The sequence below is a fragment of the Megalobrama amblycephala genome, linkage group LG13 (assembly GCF_018812025.1).
Source record: "Megalobrama amblycephala isolate DHTTF-2021 linkage group LG13, ASM1881202v1, whole genome shotgun sequence".
NCBI classification, from domain to species: domain Eukaryota; kingdom Metazoa; phylum Chordata; class Actinopteri; order Cypriniformes; family Xenocyprididae; genus Megalobrama; species Megalobrama amblycephala.
In genome coordinates this window covers 40,101,930-40,128,369 of record NC_063056.1, presented here as the reverse complement: position 1 = coordinate 40,128,369, position 26,440 = coordinate 40,101,930, and the positions used below count along the sequence as shown (strand labels likewise).

Genomic DNA, 26,440 nt, shown 5'->3' with positions numbered 1-26,440 from the left:
AATGCTGGAACTGATGAAGAGAAAAGATTAAATGAATTTACCATCATAAACTGAAAAAATAAATAAAATAAATGAAACATTTATAAAAGTATTAACCCTCTGGTGGTCTATGATCATTTTTGACAGAAAAAAATTATGTTTTTTTTTTTTACTTCATTGAAATGATATGAAACTTGGTACAGGTTTTGGCATTTTCTTATGAACATAAAAAATCTTGGACATGATTCGAAAAGGTTAAAAAGTCACACTTGTGTTGATCGCGGTCAAAAATGAATGGGAAGCGAATTTCATCTAGTGGAAGCGTTTGGTACTGCGCCCAAACTAACTCTTACTGAAAGCTCATTTTTTTGAGATATCAACTTCAAACTTGGAACAACTTAAGATTTATTTTCTGTTTTAGTGCAAAACATGTTTTGGAAAAATAGACATTTCATATAACATTTAAAAATAGTATTTTACGCATAAACTTCTATAATTTTGTTGTAGTTTCACTTTTTTTTCCTCCTTCACTTTACCAATAATCTGCCAAGTGTCTTCTTTAAAAAGAGACCAAACTTTATTTATGACAGTTTAAAGTTGGAAATTTCATTTTCAGGTCTATGCTGAAAAAGTGAATAAAAATAATCATGGATCATAACTTTCATAAATATAATTTAGTACCATAAAATCCCATAAAAATACAAAATATTAAATAAAAAAAAAATATTGGACTAAAACAGTACATTAATTTCAATGAAATAATAAAAAAAAAAAAGGTAATTTTTGACGGCCACATGAGCAGCTCCAGAGGGTTAAATACTCTACCGTGAGCAGAACGTGCACAAAGACACACAAACACTTTTTATTCATGCAAAGTCTTTTATTATGAATAAAACCAGCATTAAAAGCACAAAATAGTGTTTTAGAGACTTATAAATGACCTAAAAACATGTGAGGACAGGAAAGGGAATACAAAGACATTTCAGTAGAGAAAAACAGACAAAACGACAAAATATTTACAGTTATTAGTTTAGAAAACAGTGTTTAAAAGAGCATGAATGAGAGCAGCTGACCGTCACCTGACTGAACCGCTGGACACACACAGCACTGGACTGAACGGAGCGGAATCGATTCAGTGTGTGTGAACGAACCGATTCTTCTGTGATTCACTCTAATAAAGTATTTGCCCATGATTGAATACATGAATATATAAGTAATGTATGATAGTGTTTGAATATATCCAGAGTTATTTTGGTTAATAAAACACATGTGCTTTGAGCAATGACTTATGGGCTGCTCAAATACAGAGTTATTACTCTGGGAAAGAATCACGTTCATCTGGAGTGTTTCTGTAAGATTATTACAATATAACGCGTGACGCAACACTTCACTTTTTGAAGAATTTCTTGTTGAGAAGGAAGATGAGCAGATTGACGTTGACTTTGGCTTTATCGAACATCTTCATCACGGCGACTTCCTCATACTGGAGCTGCAGCAGATCCTGCAACACACACACACACACATTATCGCTCATGTCTCATCCTCAAGGACACACAAACACCATTAAAGCCAAAATATGTCACATGATCACGTCACCTGATATTTGAGAGGGAATCTCTCCATGTCCACACCCATGAAACGAGCCTTCACCAGGAAGGTCCCGTCCTCCTCAGTGGGCACGATGTCAAAGATCACGTTCTTGAACCTGCACACACACACACACACACACACACACACACACTTATAATCATGTTTGTATTGCGCGGTTCCTCAATGACTGAACACACATGAACACACATTGAGTTGTTCAGTTCATTCAACTCATTTCACTGAATCAGTCTGGATCTGAATCACTCACTCATGATATATTTGATCATGACAGTATTGACCAATCAGCATGCAGCAGTGTGTGTGTGTGTGTGTGTGTGTGTGTCTCGTACTGTGTGACGGGCAGGTCTTCGATCTCCAGCAGAACTCCTTTCTCATGCAGACGTGCGGCCGTGTACGTGAGAGCCGACTGCTTCTTCTTCCCTTTATTATCAGACACCTTCTTCCCGTTGACTTTACTGACGGACAGAGACACAAACACCCATATTGATTCTTAAATCTCAAGAATCGGTCTTTTAGTCTGTGCTGTTTTCAGCTGATGTGTGAACAAAACTTCACTGAACATTATCTGTAGCTCCTGCCATCCAATAATCACAGTAATATTTGTGCTTTGATACGAAACGAAGTCTCAGATTTGATTCTGGAACACTACAGTAATGCAGCGACTGACGGGGTCCAGATTTAGTTCAGAAAGATTATTTTGCTTAAGAAAAAGTGTCATGTGCTGAACCTGATGTACATCCAAATGAACCGATACTGAATCAAATCAAGAGTTTATCAATCAGAATCAATTCTAGATTGTGAAATCTGTGCCAGCGCTAGTGTGTGTTTGTGTTATACCTCGCAGGATTACAGTTCAATTAATGTAATGTTAAAATAACCATTAACTGAAAAAACAAACAAACAAACAAACAAAAAAATAGTTGCCAAGGCAACATTTCTTATTTTCATTTAGTTTAACACAACATACTAAAAAGTAAAACATAATTAAAAATAAAAAAAAAAAACTAAAGACATTTGTCTATAATAAAATAAACCTTAAGTTGTTTCAAATTTGCAGTTGATATCTCAAAAAATGAGCTTTCAGTAAGAGTTTGTTTGGGCGCAGTACCAAACGCCTCCACTAGATGAAATTCATTTCCCATTCATTTTTGACCACGATCAACACAAGTGTGACTTAACATTTCTTATTTTCATTTAGTTTAACATGACATAATAAAAAGTAAAACATAAATAAAATAAAAAAAAACTAAAGACATTTGCCTATAATAATAAAACTACTAAAAATGACAAAAAAACCCTACAAAATTATTAAAACTTTAAAATTCTAAAAATACAAAACTGATTCAAAATATGAATAGAGATAAACAGATATTGATTTTTTATAACCGATATTTGTTTTATTCGCATTACAACAGCACCGAAATAGCGAATGAACTGTTTTATTCAACACTTTTTCCAATACTGTAATACCGATATACTGAACCGATATTTATTTAATTTATTAGTTTGAGTTATAACAGCACTGAATGAGCAAATTGTTTTTTAACACTTTTTTCCAATACTGTTAAGGCCTTTGCACACCGAGTCCGAAATTTTCGTATGCATTTTTCGTATTCGTGATCCTAAAAATTCGTCACGCACAGAGACCTTGCACACCGAGTCCAATACGTATTAATGAATCTGTTGCAAAAAAATTCGCAAAAACATTACAAAATGGAGTCTTCAAGCAGTGAGCACGATTTAGTCGTCCTCTCTCTTCTTAAAAAGAGAAAAAGAAAGGAAATATTGGGTCCATCCGATCCCGAGATTGCATAGTTCCACCTCATCAAGGAGCTGCGTGATTATGCCGAGCGTTTCAAAGTTTACTTCAGGATGTCAGTGGCTCTGTTTGATGCTTTACTACTGGCACAATCTGTCTTTATATTCGGTCTCTTTGTATTCCTCACGTTGTTTGTCATTCAGTGCTGCTGTTTGTGCTGTAGGCGACGTGTATAAACTTGTCAGATGGCATTCTGGATTTTTGCGTTCGCATACGGTGGCTCTGAATTGTCAAAACGTCTCTCAAAATGCGTGCCACGGATGCGAAAAATGAAAAAAAAAAAAATCAAACCTGATCCAAATATTTATATGACGGACGAAATTTCAGAAGCAGTGTGTAAACGTTATTGACATAACGTGAGGTCAAATTTATTTTTTAACGTGCGAAAATTTCACATGCGAATTTCAGACTCGGTGTGCAAAGACCTTAATATCGATACTGATCCGATATACCGAACCGATATTTATTTGATTTATTACTTTTTGACAGTTATAACAGCACTGAACGAGCAAATTAACTATTTCATTTAACATTTCTCCAATGCTGTAATTTCACTCTCTCAAAATAAAACACACGTCTACATCAAAACAGGAATTTGCAAGCCTGCTAAAATAAAATAATAAAGTGAAGTCACTTCTTTAAATGAAAGCTTTGATCAGGTAAACTAACAGATAACATCTAGTAATATCAAATAATTCTAACAAATTTTTAAAAAAAAAGCATAAAACACTCTAAACCGCCTGAATAAAAGCACTGCTAGTTTAGTGTGGCTTTAGTGCTCCCCGTTGCATCTTTTTATGTATAACAAAAATAAATCTGTACAAAATAAATCAGTAAAACCGATTATCGGTGGCTCTCTACAGAAATGAGCGTGTGATGTGCAGTGTACCTGGTGGTGAGGTTGTGCAGGCAGGTGTTGATGTACTGGCTGTAATAATCCACCTGCTCCGACTGGAAGGAGCTCTTGCAGTGCAGACTGTGCAGCGTCTGTCTGAGTTTGACCAGCTCCGCCTGACGCCTCTGACGATACACTCGCTGGTGACGGATGTCCTACACACACACAGCAGACCGTCAGCGCACACACACACACCTGACCGACGCCGTCACACACCGGCCGCGCGGTACCTTAGCGATGAGCTGCAGCATCTGCGCGTGCGTGTCGGGGGGGCAGAGGGTGCCGACGGCCTCCAGCCTCCTCAGGTTCCTCTGGATCTTCCTCTTCTTCTCCTCCAGCGTCAGGCTGCCGTCGGCGATCAGCGACTGGTTCCTCTTCATCTTCTCCGGGGTCCGTGCGTCTCTCTGAGCGCGCTGATGCATCATCCAGCCGTGCTGCACCTCCTGAACACACAAAGAGTGTTTTAAGATCTAAAATCAGCCCTGGAAACACTCAATTTAACACATCATCTAATTTTCAGGACTTCACAGAACTTTTTTCAGATTTTTGCAGGCCAAAATTTTCTGCAGCTTTTCATTTTTTGTGTTTTGCAGTGAAACTGATGAAATTATGTTATGCAATTAACAATGTTATTATTGATGTAACACCTTTTATTAATATATTGAATTAGTTTTCATTTTTATATTTTGTTTTCATTTTAATTTTAGTTCATTTTCAGTAATTTTGTCATGTATTTGTCATTTATAAATGTTTGTTTCTAAATGTTTTTATTTCAGTTGTGTTATTATTTTAGTTTCTACCCAAGTTTACATGTTTCAGTTATTTTATTTCCAGTATTCTAGTAACATTTAATTTTATGCTTTTAGTCAACAATAATTAGTATCAGTGACAGTAAGAATATAATTACCTGTAAAAATGTGCAAAATTATTTAATTATTAACTTAATTCTATTCAATAATAAAAAAATATGATATATATATTTAACCAACGATTTCTAAAAATAAATACAATCATTCATACATACAAGTATTATCTTTTTAAATTATTAATTTATAATATATATATATATAAAAATGTAAAAACACACACAATAGTTACACCATTCAGAGGAATGAGGAAATCTTCCAGTTAAAGTTAAATATGTGTGTGTATACACAGACACAGAAGTTTTTAACTTCATTTGGAAGATTTCCTCATTCCTCGCACATTTACTACAGTCTGAGTCACTGGATCAGGTGCAGTGATGGCTGTAGGTGTGTGTGGGCGGAGTCATCTCTACCTGATCTCTGGAGGCGGAGACTTGAAGCACCTCACTGAGCGTGTCACCGGGCTGCGTTCGGATCACGTCGATGATCAGCTGCTTAGTGCTGAAGAACAACCAGACAGGAAATGAACTCAAACTCATCATCATCATCATCATCAGACACCATAGCAGCAGCCGAACAGACGGACGCAGCCCACCTCAGCAGAATCCCGCGCGCGTCAGGCCTGTCATCAGAGCTTTTGAAGACGTCAAACTTGCTGGTGAGGGTCAGAGAAACCTCCATCTTGGCCAGAGTCTGCTCCACGCTTGGATCTGAGGGGTTGAGCTGCCCCTCGCCTGCGCGCACACACACACACACACACACACACACACACGGATCAGTACAGATCTGGATCTGCTCCAGAACAATGACGATGAACTCTAAAGGTCCCGATATACTTTAAGCAAAATCGAAAGAACAAACATTTTGAACAAAATCAGGAGAAATGAAACTGAACTTTCTAGAAAAGTTCTCTCCGGATGGTAAACACCTTCATCTTCTGGATGACGTACCTACGAGATCCTGAAGCGACGGCACTGAGCCCAGATCCTGCAGCAGCTGCTGAAGAGGGTCAGACGGATCCGGACACAGACAGTCCTGATGCTCCAACAGCAGCTAAACACACACAGTCCCGTCAGCAACAGAATCACAACAGCTAATAAACATGTTATTTCCAGGATGACTAACAGAATTAAACATGGTCATGTGACCACAGCATAAAAAAAAACACTGTGATCACTGCACATTGAATACTGGTTCATATATTATTATTTAAAATATGTGCGCAGAACAGCAGTATCTGAACACAGAGTGGGCGATTCACTGATCAAAACCATTAACCGATAGAAATACTGGCATCAATTTATGCATATCGTTTCTATGCCGGTTATGCCCTCAGCTTAAAAATAAAATCATAAACCAGATTTGTGAATTTAATTCTGAATAGAATGTAATGAGAAAAAGACGCCACATGTCCTACATGTGACAGTCCACTCCATAAACAAAACTCAAAAATATATGGCCGAAAATTAATTTAATTCTATGTTCATTTTAAGAGGAGAAACATATGCACTATATTATAAGTCTTTTACTAATTAAAAATATTATTATTAATTATGCAAAAAAATAAAATAAATAATATATATATATATATATATATATATATATATATATATATATACACACACACATTAATATTTATACATTATTTTACTGTAAATAAAGAATTGCATTATCAATGTTTACTATATTTGCATTTTGTGAAAAATAAAATGCATTTTTAATTTGAGTGAAAAAAAAATTAAATCATGAAAGTTAACATAAAACTACCATTTAATTAAAATGATTATGTACTAAATATTTCATTGTTGATTATTAAACAAATTCTGATCAATTATTATATTTTATAATTTATTCAACTGAAAATAAAATTGAATCATCAATTGCTTATATACAATTGTTTTGAGTGTTGATTATTAAATTGATCATTTTTTATTGTTTTTAATTTTATTCAATAATTCAAAATATTATGCAAAAATACATATAAACATTAATATTCATACATAATTTCAGAGATGTCAAGATTAGACTTTCAAGTAGGGGTGTAACGATACGCTCAGGTCACGATACGGTACGTATCTCGATACGGAGTTCATGATACGATACGTATCACGATATTTTGAACAAAATGAAACAAATTCAAACAAGATTTATTAAAAATAAATCAATAATTTTCCTTGTTGTACATACAAGATCACATTTCAATAAAATGAATAAATATAAAATTTTAATAAAAACCTTCTGTATTCAAATTAACAGTTGAATAGGGCTGTCTGTCACTGAAAAAAAAAGTTAAATTTAACATGAATTTAGAATTATGAATAGGGGCCGTTCACATATCGCGTCTAAAAACGCGTGGAAGGCGCGGCCGCACCGCTTCTTCTTTCCAAAGCGCTTGCGCTCCTGTGGCGTCGGTCGTTGCTATGCAACCATGAACTGAGCTCTCCAAGAGGATCAGGATGTTTCTGCAAAGGATAAATGATTTCTAGCCCTTGCATTAGTTTTACTACGAGATATATTGATGGAGATAAGATATAAAAACCACCATGTACAGCTATGATCAGCTGTTCGGCTGAGCTTTTGATGTTTTGTTACGGAAAGGCCATAGCTGATCGGTTGATTCTTGTCACACGACCTGCGGTGCGCTTGCGGCATTCTGAGAAGTTGAGAATTGCATGCGCGTCAATCCCATTATGGGCGCGCCTGCCGCGCGGCTACATTTGAAATAACTGACTTGCACGTGGAAAAGACGCAATATGTGAACATGAGAAACGTTTAAACCTGCTTACAAGATTCAATGTGTGCCCGAAACACTTACTGAACTAGAGAGCTGATTGAGACACACCATCTACGATAAATCGTTACACCCCTAATACTTATAGTAATTTAAAAATGTGGTAGCATTGGATCTGGACAGGAAGGATAACTCTGGGAGTTGGAAGGGGTGTGTCGCGATTCTGCCTTCTCACATCGCGATACAGGTTCGTGGACCTGCGTATCGCGATTTCGGTTTCATATCGCATATCGTTACAGCCCTACTTTCAAGTCAAAAGTATATTTGTTTATGATTCATTACAGTATATTTAAATGACTATTTACTGTTAATAAATAGAATTTTATAATTTCTTTTTACTATATTTGCATTTTGTGAAAAATAAAATGCATTTTCAATTTGAGTAAAAAAAAAAATTAAATCATGAAAGTTAACAAAACTACCTTTTAAATGTGCAATTAAAATGATTATGTACTAAATATTTGAGTGTTAATTATTAAATAAATTATGATCAATTACATTTTATAATTGATTCAACTGAAAATAAAATTTAATAATCAAATGTTTATATACAACTCCATTCTGAGTGCTGATTATTAAACTGATCATTTTTTATTGTTTTTAATTTTATATTTTATAAAATTATGCAAAAAATACATATACACATCAATATTCATACATAATTTCAGAGATGTCAAGATTAGACTTAAGTCAAAAGTATATCTTTAAATGATTATTTATTGTAAATAAAAAAATTAATTGCATTTTTGATCAAATTTATTTACTATGTCAATATTATCATAAGGATCAGGTTTCTATAAAAACTGTGAATCATTTTGTGATTGACTGAAACTGTAGGAATAATGTTCAGACACTGACTCTGTGAGTGTTGAGGAGTTCACTGATGGAGATGTAGATCACGGGTCTGTTGAGGATCAGCGTCTCCGAGTACTCGTCGATGTTGAAGCGCTCCTCCGGCTCAGGCACGTCACACACAGCGCGCAGGAACTTCCTGTAGCAGAGAGAACGGAGCGATGAGACAGGAAGCACACGGCCCGAGCTGCTCCTGAGGTCACACTCACCTGAACCTGGCGTGAGTGTGTGTGATGTACTCGTTCAGGGCGCGCAGGTGCGCCGAGTCCCCGTGGAAGTGTTTGAGCGCGGCGCTGTGCTGAAGGATGCGAGCGATGGAGCCCAGCGTCCGCCGCTGACCCGGCAGCAGAGCCGAACCCGCGCCGAACTCCACCACGTCAAACCCGTCCGGAGCCACGACCGCAGGGTTCATGTAGCGATAGTAGATGAGATTACCCACGATCTGATCACACACATCATCACATGAGAAGAACCGCCCACTTTTATGCATTTTATTATATTTCATATACACACACACACAGTACTGTGCAAAAGTCTGTTTTAGCAATGTTTTCATGACCATCCATATTTCTTTTTTGGTCGATACAAACTGAAAATACAGGAAATATGTACACAAAATGTAAAACACCTTCAATTTGAGAAACGTATCAGATTTTGAAAGTTTTCGCTTCCTGCTGTTGCTCAAGTGTTAGGGGAGGACACTACATACTTTCCACTTTAGCCTCGAAAACCTGTTTTGTTTTCTGTTTTTAAATACTGCAAACACATTTCCTGCATTTTCTGATGACATTCCAATAAAGAGAAAATAATATATGGTCATTATATCTTTGTTAAAACAACATCTAACAGTGGCCTTAGACTTTTGCACTGTGCTGTATTCAGGGTTCCCACTCTAGGCCAAAGGTCAAATTCCCTGACTTTCACTGACTAAAAAGCTGAATTTCCGTGACCTATAATGAACAGAAAAACAGGTCACGGTTGTGCTGAGCAGACAAAAATCAGCCATACAGTATTTAAAATCCAATCCATGCTTTATTTACTTGTTCACAGACATTTTTAGTTAAACACACTAGTTTTTTTTGTGTGTGTGTGTGTGTGTGTGTGTGCTTTTACCCGTTAAATGCACTTTGATATTATTCTGTACGATCTCTACAGAAATTAATTTATGGTTTTTATTCTTTCAGGGGTTAAACGCTTTAGAGGATTTTCTGTTTCTCATCAAGTTCATCATTCAGTCTTTTCATTTCTTCTCATTTAGTGAAGGAAAGTAATGTTGGTAGTTTATCCAAAGTGCATATATTAATTTATTCTTATTTATTTATTCTACCTTGGAGAATAAAGGACGGCAACTGCTAGGCATGACCAATTTGAAAATTCAGCGCGACTGCCACTAGGGGGCGAAATGTGACAGTCCTATCCTAATGTTGAGTGCAGTGAAAAGGTGGCGTCTTTTTTTTTTAATCTTATGTCCTAACCAGACATAAAGCCACAAGATGGCAAAATCAATCATAAATCACAGCCAATCATAATAGAGTGTGGGCGGGGCTCTGTTCGCAGCTAAACATGAAAACCAAACGAAACTGAACAAAACACATACTCACTGACTGACAATCTTTGTTATGAAATACACTCGTTTGAGCTTTGCTTAATATTAAAATAATCATTTTGCATGACTTTATTTACCTCAGATTTTAAAAAGAAATGAAAGGAAACGAACGTTCAAACTGTAAGCAATCAATACTTTTCTTTGTGCATTTATGTCCTTGTTCCCTCTCTGTGACCTGAACTAATAGCTGCAAAATCCCAGAAATATAGAAACCATTTCAAAAACAGAATCCTGTCGTGTCGCGGCTGGTTAGGACAGTCTCTGAAGTGCTCATTTTGTCACCAAAGCTCTTGAAATGTACATTTTCCTGCATGTTTGCCTTAGTTAACAGGCACATGTGACTGCATTTGACTTAAGTGATTGCCAGCTGACAAGTGGAAAATGGCGCTGGAAAAAAGCCTAACTAGCCTATAACTATATGCAAAACATGCAATATATATAGTATGAATATTTTGTAAAAATAAAAATATATATTAAGATTTAGATTTAAGATGAAGTAAAATATAATGAATATAAATGCTACGTGACATACTGCTTACAAGCCGTTTCACCGTTACACTGATTGAGCGATTACACGAGACGCACTTCAGTAAGTTGTACTGTATCTTTCCACATACCTTCAGATGTTCATTCTGTAACTAGTATTAAAGAGGAAGTGATGGTCGCGTTCACTCTTGAACTGAGGCGCCTATACAGCGATCTGTCACGCGACAAAACGGCATTTACTGCTTGAATTTTGTAATAAAATTAACTGAATTTGAGGGATGAGACTTTATTTTTCTTTTTGAAAGTAACAAAACATCTTATTGAGATTATTGGTGTTTAAATAATCTGTATTCAAAAGACGCATATTGAAAATTGAGTGTACTGTTACAACTCTAATGTATGTGTATGTATATATATATATATATATGACAATAAGAGTTTTGATAAAGTACCTTGTACAGCTCGTCCTCACTGGCCTGAGGAAACTTCTCCTTCAGGGCGTCTCTCAAAACTTTAGCAGTGTAACGCAAACCATACCTGTTCAAGACACACACACACACACACACACACACACACACACACACACACACGTGAGTGAGAACATGTTTCACCATTCTGACACAAGCTAAACACTGCAATATAAAGATTTAAGATATAAAATCAGCCCTGAAAACACCAAATTTGAGAAAAATCAGTTTTAATAACTAATATTTTATTTTTGCAGGCCAAAATTTCCTGCAGCCTTTTTTTTTGTTTTATTATGGAAATATTTGGGGCATTTTTCAGTGTCATTTTGCAGTGAAAACCCATCAATAATCATGTTATGTAATTAGTATCAGTAACAGTAAGAGCACAATTACCTGTACATTTGTTTGTACATAATGACTGAAATTTCACATTAATTCATTCATTCTTACCGACACAAATGCCAATTCTTGAAGGCACTGAATGCAGTGACCTAATTTATTTAAGTGTTTGATATGTTTTTATTGTGAATTTTAAATATAAACACAAATAAATGAAGGTTTGGTGAGCAGAAGAGCTCATACACATCTCTAACCTTTGACCAGTGTGTGTGTATGTGTGTGTGTGTAGTCATGAAACACGTACGGTAGTTTGTGTGTGTTGCTGATTATGGCGTGTAAGACGCGCTCCGTGAGGTTCTTCAGGTTGGTGATGGAGATGTTTAACCTCTGCTGGACCTCAGAATGACTCAAGGCCTCCTCGACGCTCACCTCATACGGCAAACAACTGAAACGCAGGTGACGTTCATGAACCTGAACTCACTAATCCTCAAATCAGAACACAGGAAACAGTTTCTACATCATTCATACGGACCTCTTCTGTCCCGTCTGGCTCTCCGTCTGGTTGATCCAGCTCTTGTAGATCTCCACGGGGTCGGTGCGGATGTTGAGCGTCCGGTCCTGTAGAACCTCTCTGATGGCCGGGCCCAGGACGTCCTTCAGCGCGTTCTGACCGCGAGCGTGACGGTAGAAACTCACCAGCATCTTTATGACGGTGGGGCTTCCTGTGACCACTTCCTGCGGCCGGTCCACCTTCACACTGCACAGATTTCAGAGCTGTCACGAACAACATGAACCAAACTCTTCCTTCTCACAAACAGCTCTATTACACACTGCATGAAAGGGAGTATCCCAAAAAGCATAACAGGGACACTTTAAATCATTCTTTTCAGAGGCTACAGCATGAGACACATGAGTGTGTGTGTGTGTGTGTGTGTGTGTGTGTGTGTGTGTGTGTGTGTGTGTGTGTGTGTGTGTGTGTGTGTGTGTGTGTTCATACTGGATCTCGTGGCGCAGCGCGGCAGTGAAGAGCTGCAGCAGCAGGAAGGCCTCCCTGCAGTCTGAGCCGTAGTTGAAGAGAGTGAAGATGACCGTCTCCATGAACCTGGTGCTCTTATTCTGAGGCATCAGGAAGATCAGCTGAGCCAGATACAGCGGCTGGGTCTGGAAACACACACACACACACACACACACACACACACACACACACACACACACACACACACACACACAATTCAGCCCTATTTCAAAAGAAATATCTAAACCACAGATTGCCTCTCTTTTGTCTCAGTCAAAACTCTTCGATCTATTCAATTCACTTAAATTTGTATATAGTTTTTCACAATACATTCAGTTTCAAAGAGCTTTACTCAAAAATGCTTGTTTCAATGTTACAATTATATTATTACAATTACATTTTAAGTTAATTTTTCATGAATTCAATAACACATTTGCATGTTCACAATTCTCTGATGGGCGGTCTATGAAGGTATTATCACATGACCGGCAGATTATTATTTTTTTTTTGCATTTTAGTTTGATTTTATTTTACAATTATTTTCATTTCATGTTATGATTGAATTCATTCTTTTGATTTTTAAAAATCTTGAATTTTATATTTTATGAATGAACTTTTTTTAGTGTTTTTGATGATTTTTTTCTTTTAAAATAATTTTAATTTTATATATTTTATTTATTTATTTATTTATTTTTTTAATATTTATTTTTTTTGTTTATTTTTCATGAGTAAATGCATTTTTAGTGTTTTTGATGATCGTTTTTATTTTTAAATGAAAAATATTTCTGATTTAATTTTTAGCATTTTATATAGATTTATTATTAAATATTTTATTTTTGTTATAAGCAAATTCATTTTGATGATTGTTTTAAAATGATTTTAATTTTATATTTTTATGATTTAATTTTCAGTGTTATATATATATATATGTTTTTATGAGTAAATGCATTTGTGTGTTTGATGATTGTATTGTAAAATGATCTGAATTTTATATTTTTATGATTTAATTTTCAGTTTTTTTAATATAATTTTTTTTTTTTTTTAAATATTTAAATTTGTTTTTATGAGTGAAAGCATTTGTAGTGTTTTTAATGATTGTTTTTATTTTTTAAATGATTTGGAAGTTTATTTTTCTCTGTAAATGTTTAGTGACCGTACAGAAAATATTAATATTTCACATTCATGTTGCAGCCTTATGCTAAAATGCTTTAAAATATTTAAATTTATTTAAAAGCCATTATGGGGTATGGAGTGTAGATTTGTTATTACAAATATATTATAATATAATATTATTACAAATCAGTTTTTTTGCTTTGTCATTATGGGTAATTGAGTGTTGATGTGAAAATAATAATAATACTTTAAAGCATATTAAGCTGCAACATAACATGTGAAAAAACAAAGGGCTCTTTCTGAACGCACTGTATTTATTTTAAAATTAAGCATTTATTTTAATTTTTATGATTTCATTAATTAGTAGCTTCATCAATTCACAGACCCCAGTCTCCATCTAAACATGCTAATATAAACGTGTGTGTGTGTGTGTGTGTGTGTGTGTGTGTGTGTGTACCTGCAGCAGGTAGAAGAGGTGCTGATAGGCCTCCAGTCTGTCTCTCTTCTCTTTACTGAGAGCTTTCAGGCCCTTGTGTTTGTCCAGAGCCATCATGTCACTCAACTGCTCCTTATTCTTCTTGGTGAGCTTCTTACAGTGAGACACCACTTCCTGCAGACAGACAGTCAGTCAAAGAGACCAACAGAGCCGTGGCGTCTCCGCTGCCTTTACTCACCTGCAGAGTGACTCTGTTCCGGACCAGCAGGCCGATCTTCAGGTCCATGAGGTCCAGGTCGGCCTCCAGCTGTCTGTTGGCCCGGATGGATCTCACCACGTCCTCTCTGAGGCGCAGCAGCTCCCCCTCTGACGGATGTCACTGTCACCGAACTCCAGCAGGTGAGCGAACTTACGCACCACAGACAGCGGCGGCGCGCTGGAGTGAACTGAACCGGACCAAACACATTCACACTCGAGGTTTAAATCTATATTTACATACTGGCAGTGTATCACAAATATTGTCATGTGACCGACCCAGTAAGCGATACTCCTCGCGGGCTCTGCTGGCTCTGAAGAACGCCTGGATCCGGATTACAGCTCTGACCTGACAGAGGAATAAAACACACAGATGAAAACACGCACACACACACACACACTCATCATGGTGCCGGACGCAGGCGTGTCCCTCACGTGTCTCCTGAAGTAAGCGAGCCGGGCGAGATACTTCCTGCGGGCGAGCCACATCTTCACTGCGGCCTGGATCTGAGAGACCAGAAAGTCAGACATGAGTCCAAACACACAAACAAACCGTTTCCTGTGCATCTGTTGCCGTTGTGCTTTACCTTGACGACGGCTCTCCAGTTCTGGTGCAGATACTGCAGCCTGTGGCGGTACTCTCTCTGCTGTCTGCATCTCCTCCAGTGAGACTGAGGACACAAATTCAGCACTGTGAGCTTCACTGCATCTTTAGGCATCATGAGACTATTATTAAATCATTTAAAAATAAAGTACATTATTTAAAACTTTTTCTTAAGTCTCAACTTTCAGATTTCGCACTCTAGTTCTCCCATGAGCGGTGTGTGAAGACATTCAGGCGCAGGTGAGCCTCACCTGGATGGTGACGACGGCAGGCAGCTGCGTGTTGAGGAAGTGCAGACGCTCGGCCAGCTTCTGTCGCAGCAGGAACCCTCGCATGCGCGCCTGCAGCTGCAGCACTAGCGTCTCGCTGGCCTTCCACTGCACGTCTCTGCTGTGGGCCGCAGTCACACTACTGCACACCGCCTGCAGGGGGCGGCAAACACACGGTCTCCTCACTGCGTGCTCTGCTTGCATACTCAGTGTGTTTCACAGGTGTAGGTTTGTACCTGGATCTCCTCGTGCGTCAGGAAGGTGCTGTTCTGGATGAACCCCTGAGGTCTTTCCCAGCTGCCCTCCAGTTTCTGCAGGTGAAAGAAATAAGAGCTGCTGTCCGGCAGTTTCGTCCTCATCCACGGACTTCTGTTATCACCTGCTCAACACACACACACACACACACACACACACACACACACACACACACACACACACACACATTAAAGGATTAGTTCACTTCAGAATCAAAATGTCTAGATAATTTGTGATATACAGTCCAGTCCAAAAGTTTGGAACCACTAAGATTTTTAATGTTTTTAAAAGAAGTTTCGTCTGCTCACCAAGGCTACATTTATTTAATTAAAAATACAGTAAAAAACGGTAATATTGTGAAATATTATTACAATTTAAAATAACTGTGTACTATTTAAATATATTTGACAAAGTAATTTATTCCTGTGATGCAAAGCTGAATTTTCAGCATCATTACTCCAGTCTTCAGTGTCACATGATCCTTCAGAAATCATTCTAATATGCTGATTTGCTGCTCAATAAACATTTATGATTATTTTCAATGTTGAAAACAGTTTTGATGAATAGAAAGTTCAAAAGAACAGCATTTATCTGAAATACAAAGCTTCTGTAGCATTATACACTACCGTTCAAAAGTTTGGGGTCAGTAAGAATTTTTATTTTTATTTTTTTGAAGAAATTAAAGAAATGAATACTTTTATTCAGCAAGGATGCATTAAATCAATCAAAAGTGGCAGTAAAGACATTTATAATGTTATAAAAGATTAGATTTCAGATAAACACTGTTCTTTTGAACTTTCTATTCATCAAATAATCCTGAAAAAAATATTGTACACAAATATTTTGTGCAATTGTACACATTAAATGTTTCTTGAGCAGCAAATCAGCATATTAGAATGATTTCTGAAGGATCATGTGACACTGAAGACTGGAGTAATGATGCTGAAAATTCAGCTTTGATCACAGGAATAAATTACTTTGTCAAATATATTCAAATAGAAAACAGTTATTTTAAATTGTAATAATATTTCACAATATTACTGTTTTTTACTGTATTTTTAATTAAATAAATGTAGCCTTGGTGAGCAGACGAAACTTCTTTTAAAAACATTAAAAATCTTAGTGGTTCTAAACTTTTGGACTGTACTGTATGTGACACACATGTGACATGTAGGTGAGTAAATTATCAGGAAACTTTAATCCTTTAAATTCAGCAGTTTGTGGGGTGTGTGTGTGTGTGTTGGACTGACCCTCCAGTGTTTTGGCCCGCAGCAGGGCGCTCAGCTCCGTCTGGTACCCAGAAGCACATTCGGACACCACGCTCCGCAGCGCCACCTCAGGCAGACGCAGCACACGCACCGTCTGAGACCCTTTGCCCTCTTTAACAGCCTGATTGACTGCAGCTAGACCCAGACACACTACACACAGAACAGGAAGTTATTAACATGTTTCCTTGAGAGTGACGTGATAAACTCTCACAATATAAACCTGTAGGGCACATGATTGCACTTTAATTAAATAACTTATATGCAGTTATATGTGTATAAAGCATGTTCACTCACTCTTCAGCGCTTTCTGAGTGTCCTGATTGGCCAGTCTCACACCTTCCTGAATGTCAGCCAACCAGAGCTCAGCTCCAGGGTCACGGCTCACCTGCGCAGACAGGAAATAAGTGTTTGAGCTCAATCGGATCAACTGATGAAAGCCTTTCAATCTAATCAAACCATCAATCCAGTTGGGGTATATATATATATATATATATCGATCAACACACCTCTGCCTTGTGTCGTTTGGCTCGGGTCAGCAGGTCATGGTAGCGTCTGGCGTTGGGCGGCAGCACCTCCTGCAGGCCACTAGAGGGCAGCATCAGCGCAGAGAGGGTCTTCTGAGGGTCACTGCGACTCAGAGCCTGATTGATCAGACCGATGGTGAGAATCTCTGTGGAGATCAAGACGACAGGACGATTACTAAAGCTGCTAATCATCATAACCAGAGCCACTCTAAAGCATTTCTGATCGACTGACGGTCATGTTCCTCGTGAGCGGCCGTGTTGACGGCGTTCAGTCCCGTCTGCAGGTCGTTCCAGGTGAGAAGAGCTTTACCTGCCCTCCTCTTCTGCTCACACAGCTCCTCGAAATACCTGAACACACACGGTTATCACCGCAGGAAAGCCTGACATATGAAACATCTCATGTTTATTGAACCTTTAGACAAAATCTCTAAAATAAAAAAATCTGCATGTGTTTTTTCATATGTATACAGTGATTTTACCACACAAAACACGGTTTTACTCTCTTAAAGGTCAGCTTTTTGGATTTAATATGATTATTTATAAAAGCACACACACTAATAAAATCTTGATAGTAAGATGTCCATATACACTCATGAGTGATGGTCAGACCTCTGAATCAGGCTGTCATCGATGTCAGCGAGTCCAGCGGCCGGACTGACCAGCGTAGCGCTGAACGCACCGAAGTCTTTCACCTCCACAGCCTGATTAACCAGAGCAACCGCTGACAACATCTCTACCGCTACAAACAACTCCTCCTGCTGCAGCTCGCCCTGCACACACACACACACACACACACACACACACACACACACACACACACTCCATTAAATATGTTTATATTTCACCAACAAATTTGAGTAGAAACATCACTGTCATAATCATATTATCATAATGTCATTATTAGAAAACTTCCTCATCTGCAATTTAAATGTTGGAAAACTGTACTCGTACTGTACTTGTTATGAATCTAAATGAAACAATATTGAAATCGCAAGCTTGCGAATCAAAATGTAATCACATCGTGAGATTTGTGTCAAAGGTGGGGTTTAGAACGCCATTAACCCGGGGTTAAGTGCCGTGTGTTACCTGTGGACACTGGTGCTGCAGCGGAGCCAACTCTCTCTGGTAAAGCTCCGCAGCGAACGGATACACATCTGGCAGATTCGCATCTGGGTTCATTAGTGCCCGAACCGTCTGACGAGCTTCTCCACGCCGCACGGCCTCGTTTATTTTACTCACCGCCTGCTGCACTGCACACACACACACACACACACACACACCTTACTGCACATGAACTCACATTTTAAAGGGTCAGATCATCCGATATGAAAATTCTGTCATCAATTACTGACCCTCGTCTAATCCTGTGTCCCAATTTGCCTACTTATACTATGCCCTAAAAGTATGTGCTTTAAAGGGTTAGTAGTTCACCCAAAAATCAGCGGTTCGGAGCGCCAAAGTCACGTGATTCAGCAGTTTGACACGCGATCCGAATCATGATTGGACACAAAAGATTCATAACGCTCCGAAGCTTCCTGAAGCAGTGTTTTGAAATCGGCCATCACTAAATAAGTCGTTATTTTGTTTTTTTGGCGCACCAAAAATATTCTCGTGGCTTTATAATATTAATATTGAACCACTGTACTCACATGAACTGATTTAAATATGTTTTTAGTACATTAATGGATCTTGAGAGAGGAAATGTCATTGCTCAGGCCTCACTGAGCCATCGGATTTCATCAAAAATATCTTAATTTGTGTTCTGAAGATGAACGAAGGTCTTACGGGTGTGGAACGACATGAGGGTGAATAATTAATGACAGAAACTTCATTTTTGGGCGAACTAACCCTTTAACGGACTGCTCTGTCGATTAGTAACATTTAAACTGCTCTTGCACAGTTAAAATCCTCCACACTCGATTTAACCCTTTCATGCATAGAGGCCACTACAGTGGACAGCTATTCAATAGTTGTTTTCTCCTATATAAATGAGTCTGAATGTCAGAGTTGCACATCAGTCACTTCATTGGACGCTAATTTGTCATGCAATACACTGCCACCCACTGGTCAACTTTTGCAAGTGCAAAAAAAATTCTCTAAAACAAGATGGCAGACAGAATAGCACATGTGCCTTGCAGGGGAGGAATGTCTGTCCATTCCATCTATTCTAGCAGACCCTTGCAGGTACAAAAAATATGAGGACATCAAGCAACAACTAAGAAGCAATATAATTGTTAAAATATCCAAGTATTGATTTTGTGATTTGAGGAAATTGTGATTAATCATGTGTCTCAAGTGGACATCATGCATCGCTGGCTATATTTAGAATACAATTTATAGTATTGCTTTTTTTTTTTTTTTTTTGAAATATGCCGTCTGCAGTAATGTTTTGGCAGAAAATCAATTTAATTTTTATTATAGCAATATTTTGTGCATATTAGTTTTATCATGAGAGTGATGATCCTTGAAAAAAACTCTATAAACTGTACTATTAATTGTAGTCTAAATATAGCCAGTGATGCATGATGTCCACACATGATTAATCAATTTCCTCAAATCACAAAATCAATACTTAGATATTTTAAAAATGATATTGCTCCTTGATGTCCTCATGTTTTTTAGTCAATACAGTGGCAGTGGACCCTAATGTGTCATGCAATACACTGCCACCAACTGGTCAACTTTTGCAAGTGCAAAAAAAAAACAGATTGTTAAAAGTTCTGGAATATGTTCAAAATACATGAACACAATGTTAAAGAGCAAAAAACATGTTTTATAGTGTTTACAATATTTATTTTTAATAATTGTTTTCTCAAACACATATTTCATTGGTTCCTCAAATGCGCGTTGTCCACTCTAGAGGACATTTCACCAACTCCTTGAAAAATGCATGTTTGAAAAAAATGAAAGTGATTTTTTTTTTTCCATGCCTAAAGAGTAATAAAAACACTTTTGAAAAAAATCCTGAAGTAGCCTTTCATAATTCGTGCATGAAAGGGTTAATTTAATTTCCTACCATATCGGAGAGAAACGTTGAACTGCAGTCATGCCCTGAACTCTCCTCATGTGTTTTCATAATGATGCATTTAAAATTTAATAACCAAATGTATCTTTATAAAAGTTCATAATGATGTTGCAGATGAGATATAATGTGGAAAATAATTAATATCTCTGTCAGGTTAGAGACTGATTATTAATCACTCAGACCCTCTGTACTTAACCGTCGGCCTTGTGCATCCACCATGTTTGTAGTACTTTTTATTTGTGTTTGTAGTTCTAATCGAATCCTCATCCAACACGAAATGGGCAATAATAGCTGTTCGCAGATCTGCGCTTGGGAAATAGTAGACAATCCGGATATCTTTGGATGCTTGTACTAATTTTAACACACATGATCTGAGACAGTAACTCTAATTTAGGACAGATAGTATGCAGCATAAGACTTTCATTCATGTTTGGAACACAAATGAAGCCATTTCTAATGAAATATAAGAGATTTCTGTCCCTCCAATGACTCTGATGCTTCAAAACGTTCATAAAGAGATGGTAAAATAAATCCATATGACTGAAGCGGTTTAATCCAAGTCTCCTGAAGAGATATGATCGCTTTATATGATGAGCAGGTTATTATTCACATATAAACATTGACCAGCAAACATAAACAGAAGCTCAAGTCATACAACAAACCTCACTGGTGCCATATTTGACTAGCGTATCAATGTTTATAAGTGAAAGAAGTCTAAATTAAACCGGTTTATCATGCCATCTCTTCATGAATGTTTTGAAGCTTGGGACAGAAATATCTCAGATTTCAATAAAAATATCTTCAATTGTGTTGTGAAGATGAAGGAAAGTCACATTGATGACAGAATTGGGTGAACTATAAAACCACACGTTTGACTGACTGGTTCGATCTCGCTGCGCGTCCTCGTTGGCCATGTTGACGGCCTCCTGCAGCTCGTCTCTCTCCAGAGGATCCACACACCCCAGATCCTGTCAAACACACACTTCAGTCACCGGTGGACGGAGCGTTTATGGGTAAGAGATGATGGTGCGAGTCTCACCAGGGCTTTCTGCTCTCGATCAGCGCTCATCTGCTCCAGGTACCAGCCGGCGTGATCCCGGACCAGTCCTCTGAGCGCCAGGTTAGGGTTCTGCAGGGCGCACATCAGCGCCAGCGGATCACTGCAGTCCAGCGCCTCGTCCACCCGCTCCACCGCCGCTCGCACTGCAACACAGAGAGAGAGAGAGAGCTGTCAATCAAACACTGGGCAATACAACAACAACAACAACAACAACAGGAAGAAATTATATTAGGCTTAGCAACAAAAAAAAGACTGATTACATTTATTCAGATGTTAAATGTGCATCACAAGGTAAATTTAGGTTTTGTGGTGAAATGTGACTCACTGTTGACTCTGTTAATGGATTCTTGTATTTCTCTCTGCGTCAGATATTCCTCATAAATGTCGTTCCCTGCTGATCCGTTTCCCTGTAAAACACAGAACCGTTCACATCCGCTCCACAGCAGCTGTTATCAGTCTGTGGTCATGTGACGCTCTCACGTTTGTTCGCGCGCGCGCTGCTTTCTGAGCCCGCGCCTGCCGCAGCATCTCCTGGTAGACGGGCGTGAGCTGGTCCTGCAGGCCGTTCAGCATGGCGTTGGGGTTCCGCAGGGCCTGAGCCGTGACCTCCACACAGCCGCGGTCCACCGCTTCGTTGATGGCAATCACAGCCGCGTGCACTGCGGACAGAAGAGATCGAACACTCACTCCCAGCATTCTCTTCTCCTCTCACTTATGATTAAAGTCAGCAACAACTCTTATTTTGTAGTATTGTCACTTTTTGCAGTGACACGACGCACCTGCCGCCTCGTCCACAGAGAGCTCATTGGCAAGAATTCCTCCGATCTTACTGAACGCTGGCATCTGAATCCCGTATTTATCCAGCTCCAGTTTCATGTTGTTGATTTCCTCCTCTGCAGAACACACAAAAACACTTTATAAAACACCACAGAAAAGGGTTAGTTCACCCAAAAATGAAAATAATGTCATTATTACTCACCCTCATGTCGTTCCACACCCGTAAGACCTTCGTTCATCTTCAGAACACAAATTAAGATATTTTTGATGAAATCCGATGGCTCAGTGAGGCCTGCATAGCCAGCAATGACATTTCCTCTCTCAAGATCCATTAATGCACTAAAAACATATTTAAATCAGTTCATGTGAGTACAGTGGTTCAATATTAATATCATAAAGCCACGAGAATATTTTTGGTGCGCCAAAAAAACAAAATAACGACTTATATAGTGATGGCCGATTTCAAAACACTGCTTCAGGAAGCTTCAGAGCGTTATGAATCTTTTGTGTCGAATCATGATTCGGATCGCGTGTCAAACTGCTGAAATCACGTGACTTTGGCACTCTGAACCGCTGATTCGACACGCTGATTCATAACGCTCCGAATCTTCCTGAAGCAGTGTTTTGAAATCGGCCATCACTATATAAGTCGTTATTTTGTTTTTTTGGCGCACCAAAAATATTCTCGTGGCTTTATGATATTAATATTGAACCACTGTACTCACATGAACTGATTTAAATATGTTTTTAGTAGCTTTCTTGGCATATGAAAGTGTTCATTATCTTCATTATCCTCACTGAGCCATCGGATTTCATCAAAAATATCTTAATTTGTGTTCTGAAGATGAACGAAGGTCTTACGGGTGTGGAACGGCATGAGGGGAAGTAATTAATGACATTATTTTCATTTTTGGGTGAACTAACCCTTTAACATACGCACATGGTGGCGTCACTGTAGAATTCGTTATAAAAGAAATTAAAACATGATTTACCCGTGAACTTGACCTTCCCACACAGGTCGTGGATCTGAGGGGCGAGTCCCAAACGAAACAGGTACAAACTAACAAGAGGAGACCATTAATAACCGAAATGAAACACTCAGAATGTGTTATTATGTAATTGTAAATGTTCTGACCTCAGAGCATGAATGCAGTAGACGGCTCTGGGCATGTTCTTCTTATCGTACACATCCGTCGTCTCTGGATGAAAGATCTGCAGGACATACAGCAGGAATCATCTTCAGGAATATGACATATTCACTACAGTCCGCATGAAACGGCTCCTGTTTGAGCTGCAGTGGAATTATGATTTACCGTTGGCAATCCGACCTCCATCATGGCGTTCCTCCAGTGGTTGATGTTGTCCGTGTGACGGAACTGAAGACCGGAGGCCTGAGCAGAAGAGATTCACAACAATCACATTTTATGCTATTTTAAAGGTTCATAATGTTGTTTTGGAGTCTCCTGAAACAGGTTTACATGCATCTAAAGTCAAAAACACTTTTTCTTAAATTATCCACTGCAGCATCAGTGTCTGAAACGCTTCGATCAAAGATTCGGTCTCTATAAACCCCGCCTTTCTGAGAGCTGCTCTGCTCTGATTGGTCAGACGGCTCAGTCTGCTGTGATTGGCTCATCCTTCTGAAGTGCTTCAAAGTTGAACAACACAAACCAAACTCCTCCAGTCTCAGCTAATATTACAGTGTTTGAGGGCGGGGCAAAGAGACGCTGCTCAGCCAATGAAGACCATAGACTGGCATTATGTAAATGAGCTACAAACCTCCGCAGATTCAGACCGCTGATTAGTACATATTCCTCTGAATCCACCGACACATCTACAGTCATTAATCGCTCACCTTGTATCGCTCCTGGTCCAGGTCGTAAATCTTCTTCAGTGGAACCACATTAGGAGCGAAACATTGGCCCAGTTTAGCCAGATAAACGCCGTTTCTCAGCGCCTCCTCCAGCTCAGTGGGAGCAGGTAACTCCTCCTTCAGACACGCCTCCATCCACCTGACAGCACGACAAACACCTTCAAGGGTTAGTTCACCCAGAAATGAAGTTTCTGTCATTAATTACTCTCCCTCATGTCGTTCCACACCCGTAAGATCTTCGTTCATCTTCAGAACACAAATTAAGATATTTTTGATGAAATCCAAGCGGTTTATGACTCAACATCTATAATCAACACTTTCAAGGTCCAGAAAGGAACTAAAGACAGTCATGTGACTGCAGTGGTTCAACCTTAATGTTATGAAGAGACGAGAATACTTTTTGTGCACAAAAACAAAACAAAAATAACCACTTTATTCAACAATCTCTTCTGTGTCATTATCATATGTTGTTTACGTCCAGCGCTTCCAGGTTCGACTCATTATTGGCCGGCTCCTGCGTCAGCATCACACGCATGTGTCGTGCTGATCACGTGATCAGCTTCGGCCAATACTGAGCTGGCATTCGAACGTAAACACGGAAGCTTCACTGTGTTATTACTGTCACCTGCATAAGATAATGACAGAAGAGAAGAGATTGTTGAATAAAGTGGTTATTTTTGTTTTGTTTTTGCGCACAGAAAGTATTCTCGTCTCTTCATAACATTAAGGTTGAACCACTGCAGTCACATGACTGTCTTTAGTTCCTTTCTGGACCTTGAAAGTGTTGATTATATTGCTGTCTATGGACGAGTCATATACCTCTCGGATTTCATCAAAAATATCTTAATTTGTGTTCTGAAGATGGTCTTACGGGTGTGGAACGACATGAGGGTGGCAGAAACTTAATTTTTTGGGGAACTAACTCTTTAACACTGCAACGACTAATCAATAAAATTAAGCTTAAAGTACCTGACGATGTTATTGCTTCTCATTCATTTATATCTATTGGTTTGTACAGACTTTGTCTTGTCTGAAGCTGATGTGGAAAAACATGCTTTGCTTTTCAATAAAATACTGCAAATAAGTTTTGTTTGTGTATATGTGTGTGTGTGTGTATATGTGTGTGTGTGTGTATATGTGTGTGTGTGTGTGTGTGTGTGTATATGTGTGTATATATATATATATATATATATATATATATATATGTGTGTGTGTGTGTATGTGTATGTATATGTGTGTGTGTGTATGTGTATGTATATGTGTGTGTGTGTGTATGTGTATGTATATGTGTGTGTGTGTGTGTGTGTGTGTATGTATATGTGTGTATATGTGTGTGTATATATATATATATATATATATATATATATATATATATATATATATATATATATATATATATATATATATATATGTGTGTGTGTGTGTGTGTGTATATGTGTGTGTGTGTGTATGTGTATGTATATGTGTGTGTATATATATGTATATGTGTGTGTGTGTGTGTGTGTATATGTGTGTGTGTGTGTGTGTGTGTATCAGCACCTCTTGGCCTCCTCCAGGCGGCACAGGTATTGATAAGCCACATTCTGGATCCTCTGTTCGTCCATCTCCTCTGCGGTCAGACGCTCATCTGATAAATAACATCAACACAATATAAACACACAATCACTCTTCCGTGATTCCGTTCTGTTAGTCTGACGTCAATCTCTAGTTTCTTCATTGACATGAATGTGTTTTATTTCAGTACTTACAGCCGGACCGGGTCTGAACACCGTCCATCTCTGTTCTGTCAGAATCCGATCAATCCACACAAACTGACAAGCGACGCGATTTTCTTCTTAACAAACTATCAAATTAGTGACGCTCTCAGTCGGTTGCGTTCAGTAGATGTTTAACACATCTATATCGATAACTAAGATTAAACTCTCATTCGGTTCTGATCAATAATTCAAATGGAAAAGTCGACTGGAAACGCGAAAGCTGCCGTCTGTCAGTTGTTTACGGTTTGAAAATATCCCGCCCGCCTCTCATTGGCTCCCGCACGACTCCGCCCACTTGATGACGGCGGGGTCAGTCGCTGTGCGTTATGGGTATTGTAGTGTAAATGATTTTTCGGATTTTTCAAGCAGCATAAACAGAGTCTGTTTGTTTGAATTATTGTTTATATGTCTTGATTTGTTCTGTTTGTTAATATTGCAATAATAATAATAAAAATCGAGTCTGTGTAGCCTACTTGTATTTTTATTTATTTATTTTGA

General features: G+C 38.3%; 1 protein-coding gene across 1 annotated transcript; it reads right to left on the bottom strand.

Annotated features, from left to right (window-relative positions):
• Positions 1–844: 844 nt before the first annotated feature.
• iqgap3 (IQ motif containing GTPase activating protein 3) lies at positions 845–26,216 on the bottom strand. Its single transcript, XM_048153010.1, is given in 39 exon segments — positions 845–1,480; positions 1,576–1,684; positions 1,920–2,045; positions 4,299–4,459; positions 4,535–4,747; positions 5,584–5,671; positions 5,766–5,904; positions 6,121–6,223; positions 8,820–8,952; positions 9,023–9,255; positions 11,358–11,442; positions 12,016–12,156; positions 12,244–12,468; positions 12,709–12,872; positions 14,297–14,449; positions 14,514–14,638; positions 14,641–14,721; positions 14,810–14,879; positions 14,966–15,037; positions 15,118–15,201; positions 15,386–15,556; positions 15,640–15,782; positions 16,909–17,076; positions 17,221–17,311; positions 17,433–17,596; positions 17,683–17,798; positions 18,060–18,220; positions 18,537–18,700; positions 21,356–21,443; positions 21,515–21,678; positions 21,861–21,942; positions 22,016–22,194; positions 22,315–22,428; positions 23,305–23,372; positions 23,448–23,524; positions 23,626–23,703; positions 24,168–24,324; positions 25,725–25,812; positions 25,934–26,216. Coding segments are annotated over 39 exon segments (4,920 nt in total). The 5' UTR covers positions 25,962–26,216; the 3' UTR covers positions 845–1,366.
• Between the last annotated feature and the right edge of the window lie 224 nt (positions 26,217–26,440).